Source organism: Pelodiscus sinensis, chromosome 3, assembly GCF_049634645.1.
Source record: "Pelodiscus sinensis isolate JC-2024 chromosome 3, ASM4963464v1, whole genome shotgun sequence".
NCBI classification, from domain to species: domain Eukaryota; kingdom Metazoa; phylum Chordata; order Testudines; family Trionychidae; genus Pelodiscus; species Pelodiscus sinensis.
In genome coordinates, this window is record NC_134713.1 from 137,352,994 (window position 1) to 137,367,721 (window position 14,728).

Below are 14,728 nucleotides of genomic sequence, written 5' to 3' on the forward strand. Positions count from 1 at the left end.
AAGCAATGTTTTGGTTATATTGCAGGGAGACACCTACACATCCCTCCCAGTCCTGAATCTTCTCCCCAAAATGTATGTTCTGTAGTTCCCAGCCTTTCCAGAACTGTTGAAATATATTAAGTCCATTATTCCTTTAACAGAATAACATGCCAACTAGGGATGTTAAGAAGCAGGTATTTCACTAATTGTGTAGTCGATAACATTTTTATCAACAACATGATTAGTTAATAAGGGAAGCAGGGCTGGCCTTACCATGAGGCAAACTAAGGCGGCCGCCTCAGATGCCAGACTTGGGGGGGGGGGGGGGAGAACCACTAGGACCCAGAGTGTAGAAAATTGTGTCTGCTGCTGGTGCATATGTATTCTCTCTGTTCTAGATGCCCAGAGATGGTGGAGTGCCATGAGAGGAGTAGAACAGGAAGAAGGCAGAATTGAGACCTTTCAAAGTTTTGGCCCAAGCGAGGGGACATGAGGGCGTCATTTGAGCTCCCAGCCTCAGGTGCCAAAATGTTGTGGGCCAGTCCTGAAGGGAAGGAGCTCAGTCCTGGCTTGTGCCGGGTCCAGGAGCTACCCCCATTGCAGCTCTGCAGTTTAATTGCAGTAAGACCCTGGCTGCCTGCCTGCCCAACTCTTACTACATTTTAAATGCAGAGCTGCAGCAAGGGTAGGTCCCAGACCTGGTGCGAGTTGGCCACCAACAGACCCTGGAGACTGTGCTGGGGGGAGAACTGGCTTTTAAGCTGGCTTCCCTCCCCTCCCCCTGGCACTGGTTCCTGCTTCCCCCCCTTTGCTGCCTCTGTATCAAGTACTCAACTAGGCTTATCTGTTAGTCGACTACTCATTTACATCCCTCATGCCAATTTATTACCTTACACAGCTACCTAGATACAACAGACTTCCGATAATCCGGCACCTTTGGGACCCAGGGGGTGCCAGATTATCGGATATGCCGGAGTATCAGGAGGTACTCCGGCAGGGGGGCTGTGACAGGTTTCGGGGGGAGAGGGTCGGGCGGGGAACAGCGCAGCATGGGGCCAACCCAGCAGCACCCCAACCTGGCAGCCGTGGAGCCAACCTCAGCGGCACTGCAGGACCAGCCCAGCAGCACCCCAGCTGCTCTGCCCCAGGGCTTCCCCAAGTACGCCACTGCTGAAACTGACCAGTGGTGGACTTGGGGAAGGGCGGGCAGAGCAGCTGGGGTGCTGCCTGGCGCTGAGCAGGGGGGTGAGGGGCGGCGCTGTGGGACCAACCCGGCAGCACCCCAGCTGCTCTGCTATGCAGATTCCCCATGTCAGCCGCTCGGCAGCGGCAGTGGCAGCGGCTGACGTGGGGAAACGGAGCAGAGCAGCTGGGGTGCTGCTGGGCGCCGAGTAGGGGAGAGAGGGGCATCACTGCGGGACCAACCCGGCAGCACCCCAGCTGCTCTGCTCCGCTTCCCCAAGTCCACAGCTGGTCAGTTTCAGCAGCAGCAGCGGACTTGGGGAAGCGGCGCGGAGCAGCTCCAATTGTCCAGCTGGCCGAAGCACTTCCGGGTTCCAGTTGGTGCCGGACTATTGGGAGTGCCGGACCACTGGAAGCTGGACAATTGGAGTTTTACTGTATTTCAGTTATCTATAATTAACTATATTTCATATATAGCACATTGGACTCAATAGTAAAACACAAAAAGAGAGAGTGAGTTCAAGCAATGAGACATAAAAGTCAGAAATGGTTACAAGAAAAGTAAAAATTAAAACTCTTACTAGTGTCTACTTAAGACACTATTTTAGTTGCAAAGCAAACTTCCTCATCACATGCTTCAGCAGGTTGACCAAACTCTCAGATCAAGTCTCCTTTTCCTGCATCCAACACCTGTTTACTTTTGTCTTCTCAGGTGAAGGGAATGAGGTGAGGAGGGGGAATAAGAAAGGTGCTATGGGTTGTCCCACACCCCATCTCCCTCCCCAGGTCACCTCCAAACCCTCTGCACCCCCCTGCCAGGTCACAACTCCCTCCCAAACCCAGTACCTCCTCATACAACCCTTCCCCAGGCCAGAATCCACTCCTGCACCCGTATCCTCTCCCTGACCTTACACCTCAATCCCCTGCCCCAAGTCACAATCCCCTTCTTTACCCAAACTCCCTCTCAAACCTCACACCATCTCCTGCACCTCAGTCCCTTACCCCATGTGCCCTTCTGCACCCAACCTCCATCCTAAACCCCGTACCCTCTCCACAGAAAAGTGCGGCCATTGACCATTTTCCAGACTTATGGGGTGCCTTCCCCCCAATAAAATTGCCTACCTATTGGTCTTCAGCACAAAGATCTGAAACTGGCTAAACAGTTACTAAACAATTCTACTTTCCAAAGTGTAGTTATCTATGCCCAGAATCATACCTACTAAAACAGAATGAGCACTATTAAAAGAAAACTTTCTATGTCACTCTCTGCTCTCCCATTCCACAAAAAATCCCCACTTCTCGATCCCCTGTTGTTTGCTTCTGGTTTACCTTGTTCCTGCCCACAGTGAGGCCTGGGGCTTCCCCCTGCAGCAGGACAAGCTGGTACTCACACACCAGCCCCTGGTGAGCCTCCAAGCTTCAGAGTTCCCTGTGGGGCTGGAGCGCAAGCACTAGCTCCCCACTATGGTAGGAAGCAGGGCTGCTTTATGAAAGTGTGCTGCCTCTGCTGCCAAAGAGGGAAACATGGCTCCATCGCTGCCACTCCTCCTCCCTGCCTCAGGCTGGAGCCACATGCATTGCTGATAGAGCAAGGAAGCTTTTCCCCTGCCACTCCCATTGGCCAGAAATTGCAGACAATGGGAGAGACAGGAAGTGGTGTCTACAAGTGCAGAGTGACTGTAAACCACCTTTTCACCCTACCAAATGGGAGCTGTACCAAGTAAGGGCTTTAGTTCCCTGCACCCTCCCACCCAGACTGCCATCCTTGCCCCCTCCTACACTCTACCTCCCACCCAGACTCCATACCTCTCCCTCAGCCCACTCCACAGTGGCCCCTTCCGCACACTAATCCCCTTGTTTTTGACTCCACCCCAGAGTATATTAGGGCCCCACAAAATCTACTAGATCTGGGCCCCCAGAAGACCTAGCCTCTCCCTCTTGCAGAGCTCTAGGGGCTGGAGCTCTAGGGGAACCCTGATGCTCCCAGTTGCATGAGGTGATTGTCGCTTTGTCTTTTTTTCCCTGCTTCTCAGAGAGTTGTATTATGTTTTTGTTTATTTTTTTTGTTTGTTTCTCAGTTGTGTGCCTCCCCCAATTCATTTTTCTGTGGTTGGTGGCCCCTGACCAAAGAAGGTTCCCTATCGATTTTAACCACTTACCGATCTATGAGAGGACTTCCCCCTCTTATGCCATGAAAGCTTACTTTGCTTTAGAGGATTTGATGAGGGATCTTGACGTTTTCTGGAAATTTAAGTACACTAGATCCCCCAGATTCACGTTTTTCCACATGCTTGTTGGCCCCTTCAGAGAAGTCTAGATTGGTGAGGCATAATTTCACTTTATAGAAGCCATTCTGACTCTTCTCCAACCAATTATGGGCAGTTCTGTGGCACCCTAGAAACTAACAACCATATCAGGAATCATGAATAGAGCTCACTTCATTAGATGGGTTGTAGTGGAAATAATTTTGGTTACTTTCCCCCAGAAAGCTTGTTTTTAGGGGTGCAGACTAACACCACTCCCATAAGAACGGCCATACTGGGTCAGACCAAAGGTCCATCTAGCCCAGTATCCTGTCTGCCGACAGTGGCCAGCACCAAGTGCCCCACAGAGGGTGGACCGAAGACAATGATCAAGCAATTTGTCTCCTGCCATCCCTCTCCAGCCTCTGACAAACAGAGGCCAGGGACACCAATTCTATCCCCTGGCTAATAGCCTTTTATGGACCTAACCTCCAGGAAATTATCTAGCTTCTCTTTAAACTCTGTTATAGTCCTAGCCTTAACAGCCTCCTCTGGCAAGGAGTTCCACAGGTTGACTATACGCTGTGTGAAGAACTTTCATTAGTTTTAAACCTGCTACCCATTAATTTCATTAGGTGTTCTCTAGTCCTTTTATTATGGGAACTAATGAAGAACTTTTCTTTATGCACCCTCTCCACACCACTCATGATTTTATATACCTCTATCATATCCCCCCTCAGTTTCCTATTTTCTAAACTGAAAAGTCCCAGTCGCTTTAACCTCTCCTCATATGAGACCCGTTTCAAACCCCTAATCATTTTAGTTGCCCTTTTCTGAACCCTTTCCAAGGCCAAAATATCTTTTTTGAGGTGAGACCACCACATCTGTACACAGTATTCAACATGTGGGCCTACCATAGTTTTATACAGGGCAGTAAGATATTCTGTGTCTTATTTTCTATCCCTTTCTTAATAATTCCTAGCATCCTTTTTGCCCGCTGCTGCACACTGTGTGGAAGTTTTCAGAGAACTGTCCACGATAACTCCAAGATCTCTTTCCTGATTTGTCATAGCCAGATTAGCCCCCATCAGACTGTATAGTTGGGGTTATTTTTCCCTATGTGCATTGCTTTACACTTATCCACATTAAATTTCATTTGCCATTTTGTTGCCCAATCACTCAGTTTGGTGAGATCTTCTTGGAGTCCCTCCCCCCTGAGACTTTCCAACAACTTAGGTTCAGGAGAAGAGGTTGGCCAGGAGAGGGGCCTGAGACTGTGGGGCCTATTTCCGTTGCTGTATTCGCTCACGTATCCAGGCAGAATTCCAATGGGCAGCATCCGCTGGCTCTCTCGAGACCTTCGGAGAGCAGTGGGTGCTGTCCAGGGTTCTTTGCTCAGTATTCCCATCCGGTTCCCTCGTTTTAGCCCTTTGACCCTCACATCCATCCCTATTTTCTCATTATTTGTCCTCAGTAATTAGTTCTTCTGGGTTCTATGGCCCCTCCCCACAGGCTGGGGGAGAGGTCCTTTAGATGTGGGTGGGCTAATGCTCTTTCCCTAATGCACGCAAATTCGTGAAGCGTTCCATATTTTTGCCCCTATTCCGGCTCCTCCAGAACCTCTTATTGAGGTTCTGGCTGCACTTTTCCCCTCACCTTTTTATTTATGCACACCCAATCCGTGGCCCCACAAAGTCGCGAGACCTCCTCGTCAACCTCCTCCTGGTCTTAGCGAAAGCTGCCATCTACAATAGCAGGAGGAGGAAGTTAGACGAGGGGGTTCTCTGCGACTGGGGGGCCTATTTCCGTTCCTCCCTCGTGTCGCGAATCCGGGCAGAGTTCCTCTGGGCGGCGTCCACTGGCTCCATCGACAGCTTTGAGGAGCAGTGGGCGCTGTCCGGGGTTCTCTGCTCGGTGTCCCCATCCGGCTCCCTTATTTTGAACCTCTAGCCCGCACTTCTTGATCCTTTAGTCATTATTTGTCCCAAGCAATCAGTTGAACATGGGTCCAGTGTTCCTCCCATAAGGTTGGGGAGGGGCTTTTAGCACCATCCCATGATTTCAAATAGGTCTTTCCCTAATGCCTGCCCACCTCCTGAACACCAAATAGTTGAGGTGGAGAGAGGAATCGCTCTTCCACTGGGCACAGCAGGCTGCTGCCCTGGGCTTGTTGTGCTTTCCCCCCCCCCCCTCCTCCCCTTCCCTTTTTGGGAGGGGAGCATGGGGGGGGCCTATTGGGGGTTGTAAAAAAAAAAAAAAAACCCGGTGCCTGGCAGTTCTGTTTCCCAACCAGTTTGCCCCCTGCAGTTAGACGTGCTGGCCTGGCAGGGCCAGGATCAGCTCTGCTGCCCTTTTTCAAAATTGGCCTCCTATTAGCGTCCTATTAGCGAGGCAGCCTCCACGCGCTGGAGCGAGCAGGCTGGGGCAAGGGTCGCGCGCGCACTGCGGGGGGGGGGGGAGGGGCTGCCCGAGAAATGCTCTTTCCCTAACGTGCCTCTTATCGCGGCGCTTTTATCTCACAGGCGGCACCAGCCGCTCGCACGCGAAGAGAAGTTTGTCACGAAAGCCCGTTGCGCGCGCAGCCCCACCGAAACTCCCCCCCTCCCCCCTCCAGCACACATCTTGTTCTCGCGGTGTGTTGAGCTCTCGCTCTGTTGCCTTCTCTTTTCCAAGCCGCCGCGGCTCTCGCGAGAGGCGGCCGGGCGCTGCGCAGAGGCCGCGATGGGGCTGCAGGGGGTGCGGGCGGTGTTCTTCGACTTGGACAACACGCTGGTCGACACGGCGGCCGCGGGCCGGCGCGCCATAGCGGAGGTACCGGCCCGGCCCGCCAGGGGGACACCCTCCCCCCCTCCCCCGGCTGCAGGAGGGGCTGCGCTGGGCTCGCTACCAACCCCCCTCCGGCCCAGGGATGCTACCCTGGAGCCGCGTCCTGCCCTTCCTAGCGCCCCGCCCCCCCCCATTGGTCCCTCCGCCCTGGGGCCGCTGTGGGGCGCTGGCGTGTGCCCCGCCCAGGGAGCCCGCTCGTGCCGCCTGACTCCCCTGCCGTGGGCGCCGTCCTGGCTGCGCAGGGGTTACGGGGGGATGGGTCTGTGCACAGCCCGAGTGGGCTGCCTGGCCTGGGTCCCAGCGACGTGGCTCAGTGGCACAGCTGGAGGGAGCAGGCCGGGTAGTGGCCCCGTGCTGCTGAGCTGGCGCGGGAGGGTCAGTGTCTGGAGCTGTGGGTACGCTCAAGCAAGGGGGAAGAGGTTGGTGCGGGTATTCAGCATTGTGCTGCTCAGGGTTACTTCTGGCGAGGAGCAGTTTATACACTGTTCATTGCTTAGGGTTTCCAGTAGTGCTCATGGCTAAAATAGCTGCTGTCGTGCTTAAGTCATTGTAAATAAAGGCTGCATAATCAGGCTGGGTGTTAATATGTGATTTTTTTTTTGTAGCAGAAATTACACTTATCACTTATTGATAGAAATATTAACTGGTTTCTCCCAAGATATGTAACAACTTAGATTGTGGGTCTGCAAGTCACATCCTCATAAATTCAGCCCAGAATACGCTAGCTCCACTAGGAGCATGGAGGATTAACATCCCACCAAAGTTTCCTTTATGTGGTCACTTCGTGTGCATGCTTCACTTTTAAAAAGGGTGAAATAATTCACTCTATTTTGCTCCCTCTCAACTATCCTTTGGTGTTGGAGGGAAGCCAAAGCACAGTGCGTTCTGTAGGCTCTTTGTGATGCAGCGTAGCTATGATAATGGGTTATTTTTCAAAAGAATTCTGTGTTAAGTGCCACTTCAAACTACGGGCCAGATTTTGTTATCCTTACTAATATTGAATGATACATTACTCGAGGAGTATCCCATTGTATTTCAGTGGGACTCCTGGCAGAAGATAAGGAACAACTAGTCAACAAGCAAATGCTTATCGGATAGTCGACACGCTAGTGGACTAGTTGCTCCCCTCCTTGCTGCCTCTACCAGAAAGAGGCAGCGGGGGAGGGGAGTTAAGGAGGAGGTACTTCAAAGTGGCAGCTCCACATGGAACCCGGGGCCAGCTGGGGACTCCTCGCTGACCCCGGGCTCCACGCAACACTGCCACTTTGAAATGCAAGGAGCATGAGGCCGGCAGGGGACTGCTTGAGTCCCCTGCTAGCTTCCATGTTCCCCACAGCGCTTTTGCCTTTGAAGTGTAGTAACATCCCTGGCTGTTGCTACTTTTCAAAGACAAGAAATGCCCTTATCAACTAATTGAATGGTCGATGCAAATTGCACTGACTATTCGATTAGCTGGTTAATTGAACTTTTACATTCCTTGTGTAAGAAAGTACTATTCCATGTAAGGCGAGGTGGCATATTCTGGCCCTTAGTGTGTAATGCTGGATTGTAACCTTCCATTTCCCTTTGTTAAAGGTAATAAATGCCTTGCAATCAAAACATCAGTGTGATGAAGGAGAAGCTCACATGATTTGTGATAAGGTCAAAGAAAAACTCCTCAAAGAATGTCATGATCCAGCTAAGGTGTGCATTACTGATTTAAGGATCTCACATTGGGAAGAAGCAATACAAGAAACAAAGGGTGGTGAGGCTAATCGAAATCTGGCTGCAGAATGTTATTTCCTGTGGAAAACTACACGCTTACAGCATCTAACCCTGACAGAGGATATAAGAAAGATGCTTACTGAACTTCGAAAAATGGTCCGCTTGCTTTTATTAACTAATGGAGACAGACAAACTCAGAGGGAGAAGATTGAAGCATGTGGCTGTCAACCATACTTTGATGCTATTGTTGTGGGAGGAGAACAGAAAGAAGAAAAACCAGCACCATCTATATTTCATCATTGTTGTAAGCTACTAGAGGTACAGCCTTGGGACTGTGTGATGGTTGGTGACTCACTAGACACAGATATTCAAGGAGGCCTGAATGCTGGTTTGAAAGCAACTGTCTGGATAAATAAAACAATGACAATGCCAATAAACACTTCCCCAACACCTGATTATATAATTTCTTCTGTTCTTGATCTTCCAGCACTCTTACAGAATATGGACCACAAAACGAATGCTAACTTAGAAACTGACAAGATGATTCGTTTTAATGATGGACACCATAGTGCCAGTATAGAATCCAAGAAATGCTAAGTCTGTAGCCTGCGAATGCTTTTGTTGAAGGTTTGGAACTAAAATCTTACACATGAATATATTTACTCAAATGGTGGATGTGGGAGTAAGAGTATATTTATGAGTGCAGTTGAATAGAAAAGTATTGAATCTTGTTATTGATTGACATTTTTTGAAAATAAATTATGCATAAGTTATCTTCTATTTATGCTCTGCATCTGGAAATAACTATGATAGACTTTTTTAGCATTGGTCTGACAACCATGCTTATCAGCCTTTTGCTCTAACAAAGAAAAAGGAAAAATATAGTGTTAAGATTTTCATTTTGGTTCGCTGACTTGTAAGTTATTGAAATTCCTGCTAAAAAGATTGTTTGCAGTATGTAGAAGGTGGAAGAGAGAACGTGGTAGAACTCTAGGCTATGTCTACACTGCAGATTTCTTGCGCAAAAACTTTTTGCACAAGAGTTCTTGCACAAGAGCACATCCACACAGCCATGTGCTTTTGCGCAAGAGCATCCATGGCAGCGTGGACGCTTTCTTGTGCAAGAAAGCTCTGATGGCCATTTTAGCCATAGGGGTTTCTTGTGCAAGAAACCCCTGTTGCTGTCCATACTAGCCTTTTTGCGCAAGAGGTCTTGCGCAAAAAGACTTATTTCTCGTGGGGAGAGGAATAACTCTTGCACAAAAAGCCCTCTTTTCTGACAATCTACTGTACATTTTCTTGTGCAAGAATGGACTTGTGCGGATGCTCTGCAAGATTTTGTGCAAGAACGGCTGTTTTTGCACAACAAGCCTGCAGTGTAGACATAGCCTTAGGTTCTTTACAATCTAATCTGTAGATTTCCTAATACCAATTGAAGTGAATTTCCCCATTTTAAAAAGTGATATGATCTCTAGTACATAAAGCAGCCCACTCTAAATTTTTTGGGTAAACATTGATATTGTAAGTTTGGAAGCTAGTGATTATCTTCCCAAATTTTGCAGTGACTTATTTAATAAGACCCAAATCCCTGTCAGAAAAATAAATGTATGTGCACCTGAAAGCTTGCATATATACAGGGGGGCATTTATCAGTGGGACTTCATGTATAGGATTTTGTTTTAATCATATGTATCTGCACTAAAATAGTATTTTTAATGCAGATTGTGATTTTCTGCACTATAATGTGAGTTTTAGACATTTGCAATGGTCTTCACTCAGTTTTGTCTAATATTCTTAAAGCTTATAAAACCAAAGAACAATTGCGTTAATGAATTTTGATCAAACATTTTGTAAACTTTGGTCTTGCAGTTGGCTCAGGAACGTTGCAATGGTTTACCCATTTGGAGCCAGTAAAAGATTGGAGCCTTTTTGTCTACTAATTGTTGCTGTAGGACCGTTCCAAATTCTAGCTTCTACATGTATTTCATCTGTACTTACTTTAACAGTTTACAATTTTTCCAAGTGTTTTACATGACTTTTCAAACAACTTGAATTCAGGTATAGAATGTAATACTGGATAAACAGCTTTGTGTACAGTATTGACATTGGATTTAGAAAATGACCCTGTTTATGCCAATATTATAATACTACTCTTCACAAAATTATTTGTTTGATTTTCTTTTGTGACATTTATTTTCCCTCCTTACAAAATGCTTTTTTCAATAATGTAACTTTTTGCATACAAAAATAAGAACTTTTGATAACATCAAGCTTTAATTTTAATATTTTAAAAATTGGGGAAAAGGCAAAATGCCTATCATGTGATGGATCACAAATTTCATGTTTTAAAATACTGCTCATAACCGTTGATAGTTATATTTTTGGACATGGTTGTGAGTTAGGAAAGAAAATCTCAGACTTGGAGAGTCATAAACACCATAAAGAATCAAACTTAGAAGGCTGGAAGGACATGTCTAGATGATAAAGCTACATCAGTTTAACCTAAGATGTGAATTTAAACCTATTTTAAACTGATGTAGTGCCCTGCATAGAGACTTATTTTGGTTTAAATGGCCATTAAATCACAATGTCATCCGTAAGTAGAAATAAGAGTGTCTGAAGGGTATTGCATTTTAAATTGATTTTTAAAAAGTTAAACCAGTTCAACTTCATGTAGACAAGCACTAGGGGATGCCCTCAAGGAGTAAACTGCCAGTCATACAGAACAATCAGTTAAAGAAAAGCAGACACCACCTACGCCAAAGGGGGGGAACCTGAGGCTCAGGGGTCAGAGACAGTCCCTAGCTTGCCTGGATCCAGTCCCTGAGGCTCAGGGCTCCCCTTCCCCAGCATTGGGGAGCTTGCATTGGTGCTCCAGCCCCTCACCGCAGGGCTCGAGCACACAACATTTAGCCTGGGCCCCCTAGGCTCTGGTGTGTGAGGGAAATGTGGGGAGTGTCTTTCTGCTTCTCAGTCAGGGACCATTTCAGAGTTTTTTAACTTCTCACTTGTGTGTGGTCCCCGACTGATTGTGGGTCAGCAGCCCCGACCCCCAAAGAAGTTCCCCACCCCTGACCTAAGCTTTTAACATAGTTATGGGGGAAAATTAAGGAAGGAAGGCTAGTCCAAAAATAAGGCTTATGTGAAACAAACAAATGTATACAAAAGGTTAGATGGTGTCACTAAGTATACAAATACTTGGTTCTGTAAATTTTAATTAAAAAAAAAAAAAACTACCACAACCTCCCAAGATTTGTAACACTAAAAAAACTATTGTTTCTTCAGCACAATGGAATCCCAGTCTTTTAAAGGCATCTTCATGTAATAAAATATCATCCATAATTTTGGGATGAGACTTTTGGCTGCATATATCTGTCAGTCAGACAGGACTCACAGATTTGTCAGACCGCTCTGTTTATTAGCAAAGCTGCTCTGCTAAATGCACCCAGAAAATGTGTGCGCCATACAAGGTTCAACCTCCTTGATTTATACAGTCAAAAGAAAGCTAAAATTAACAGGATTAAAAGAGGGGCAAAACTTCACATGATTAATCTGAGGCTAGTCAAGTATCTTCATTTCCACATCAAGCACACAGCAATCTCCTGTCCATATCACCTTGTTTATCTCAATTGCTTTCTCCCTAACACCTAATGTTCCTTTTCCTATTAACTCAGGCCCACCTGGCTAGCACTCTGATCTGCATACCTACAAACAACTTTAACATACTTTTCTTCTTCCTGTTCAGAGACAAACAGTATTCCTTCAATTTATTCAATTATTACAGCATAATTCATCTTTCTTTTACAGTATAATTCTTTCTACTTTCACATATCCATGGAGCCATAACATCAGATCCTCAACTGCTGTAAACCCCCTTAGCTCCATAGACTTCACGATAACTATTTATATAAGTTGAAGATATGTCTAATGCTTTCTCCTTGCCAATAATGCACAAATAATAATTCTGCCTCTGGCTGCTGAGTCCACCTACCTATTTATTATTTGGAAGGTTTCTCTTGTAGAGAGGAATATTGTTGTTTCTGTTTTGCACATGGGCAGATTCCTAAATCTGTCAGTAAAACAAGAAAGCACTGTAACTGCATACTCAGCTACATATGGGGCCATGCAAGTAACTCCATCTGAAGTCAATGAGACTTGCATATATTCTGCAGGCATAGACTCTGACTCACTGTCTGTATATTTCTGTCTATTCTCAAGAGAATGATATAGGACTAGAATTGTGGTTGTCCAGGAGTTGATTGTACCTACATGCACTGTCTGTGTTTATGAAATTAAGGTTAACTTTGGTTTTGAAGTTCGTTATATTGCAAAATTAGCTTAAGGCTTTTACCCCAAAATGTAAAGATAAATTGTCATATAAGAATCAACTGCAAACCATCAGAAGTAACACTAGCAGAAATACAATATCCATATAGTAAATAGTGTTTTTTCCTGCTTTCGTGAACAGCTTTTATTTTTCCTACCAAACCTTGTAATGGATTGTCCCCATTATGATTCACTTTCTAGATTTCACTGTGTACATACAAGGGACATAATGCAGGCTTGATGTCAGCTGTGTCTAAAGCAAAACTGCAGTTCTGTGCCTATGTTGTTAGGAACCCAGACATACAGCATTGTACATTGTGCTTGCTGTATAATATAGTATGGATACTTATTCCAGTGGAATTGTATGGGAAACTTCTTAATGTCCACATGAACACAGCTCAAGGACTCAAAGCAGTATACACAATTGTTTAGACATTTAATTTTCTGGCATTTCCATAGCTTATAAAATGCCCTGTGATGTTGACATTGCATATTTTTGCAGCATGTAAAATCTTCACAGGTTGTAGGGAGAAGGACTAGGATTTATCAGGACAGCTGCAGTGAAGAAGTTAATAGGTTTCGTTTTCCAAACTATTGATGGCCTTCGTTGTGTTTTGTTTGATACTTAAATGAGAAGGATTCTGAACATCCTAAGTCCTTTTTTCCTTTCAGTACAAAAATACATCAGTAATATAATTTACTTTTCTTTCTAAGACATTTGAAAGGTACCTAGCATCTTGATACACTAGGTCTGGTCTACACTAGGACCTTAGTCCGAAATTAGCCCCTCAAGATCAAATTTGTAAGTGATACATCCACACTACCAAGCTCATTATTTAGAATGAGGGGCTATGGAATTTAAACTCTACTCCAGCTTTTCCCGAACTTGTAAGTTCAAAATAATGTTAGTGTGGATGCTCTGGTTTCGCTAATTCCAACTAATTGGCCTCTAGGAGGTCTCCCGCTACTCCCCAGAGTGCTTCCTGGAGCTCGGAGTCCAAGGTAGTGCATCCACATTAATGGAACCTGCCTTGGATTACATTCTGTTCTTCCCTGTAGTGAGGACATGGAACTTTGAATTTGTAAAATTGGGTGCCCAGAAATTGAACTTAGTAAATTTTAAATAATTTCCCAGTGTAGACATGGCCTTAGACACATTGATTTCTGTATGAGTTTGCAAGACTTACCATGTGCCCATACATGTTTTCCTACACTTTAGTCATAAATTCATCATTTCTAATGTTATACTCTTTTTGGTAACTAGACACAAAATAAGTACCCAATCTTAGAAATACGTTTGTTGCAACAACAGATCTGTCAAAATAACAACAGAGTCATGGTTTTCTGAATGTCTAGACTGTTCCATCAGGTTGTTTACTTACATTCTACCCACAATGTTTCTTGTTTCTATAGGGCCTGCATGTGATCTTTTTTCTGTATTTACAGCATGATTGTGAGGCAACAGATGTATTGGGAATCTGAAAAACTTTTTTTTAAATAAATCATTTCTAACCTTTCTGTTATAATTCTTATGCTTTTCAAATTTTGTAAGCTTTGGTAGTATTTAGGCTGACTGTATCTCTGTAACAATTTCTTTCTCCAAATTAATAGTGAACAAAAGCAATTTAATTCATTTTTAATGTGTGATTAGCAGCATTAACTGTAAAATTGTATGATATGGTTGTCCGCAAGAAATAGCGAGTAGGTCCCATTCTCTATTCCTTTACTCCAAGACTCCTTGGACAACAGTGGACTTGCGCTGGTATACAATGGGTACAGCACTATCCTGTTTAGGCATTTTTAAATGGGCCAGATTTTCAAAAAAGTAGATCAACACAGTTGCATGCATTCATTTGCCTGATCTTCATTTACTAGCCAATTAGCCCATCATAAGACAGGATGTTCAGGTCTCTCCTCCATGTCGGTATTCTCTCCTGAGCCTCCGGTCTCTCTCTCTCTCCTCTTCTTACTGCCTCCCCCCTTCCCCCCCCCCCCCAGCTCTCCTCTGCCTCCTGCCTCTCTCTCTCTCTCTCTCTTTCACTTCTCCTGCCTCTCACTCGGGGGACCGCGGAGCCCAACTGGCTGTTTGGGCTTCGCACTCCCCGTCCTGCATGGGGGGTGCGGAGCCCAAACGGTCGCTTGCTCCCACGCAGCAGCCTGGCTGAGCAGCGCAGAAGTCAGCCGAGCACCACAACAGGAGGTGAAGGGGGGGGCGGGACGGTGACGTTCACGGCTAGAGGGGCGAGGCCTGGAGCCGCTGTCATGCCGCAAGTAACCGCTCCTCCCCTCTTCGCCTCCCACTGTGGCACTCGGCTGACTTCTGCACCACTCAGCCGGGCCGCCGCGGGGGAGCAAGCGGCTCAAGAGGCCGTTTGGGACCCGCACTTCCCATGCAGCACGGGCCGCCCAGAGGAAACAGCCAGCATTTCAGCAACAGCACTGCCCAGAGGGAACAGCCAGCATTTTGGC

General features: G+C 46.2%; 1 protein-coding gene across 1 annotated transcript; it reads left to right on the forward strand.

The window, feature by feature from the left end:
* Positions 1–6,060: 6,060 nt before the first annotated feature.
* On the forward strand, positions 6,061–14,236 carry NANP (N-acetylneuraminic acid phosphatase). The gene is made up of 2 exons (XM_075924965.1): positions 6,061–6,215; positions 7,806–14,236. Exons 1-2 carry the CDS (start codon positions 6,126–6,128, stop codon positions 8,529–8,531), a joined length of 816 nt encoding a protein of 271 aa, XP_075781080.1. The 5' UTR covers positions 6,061–6,125; the 3' UTR covers positions 8,532–14,236.
* The last annotated feature ends 492 nt before the right edge of the window (positions 14,237–14,728 follow it).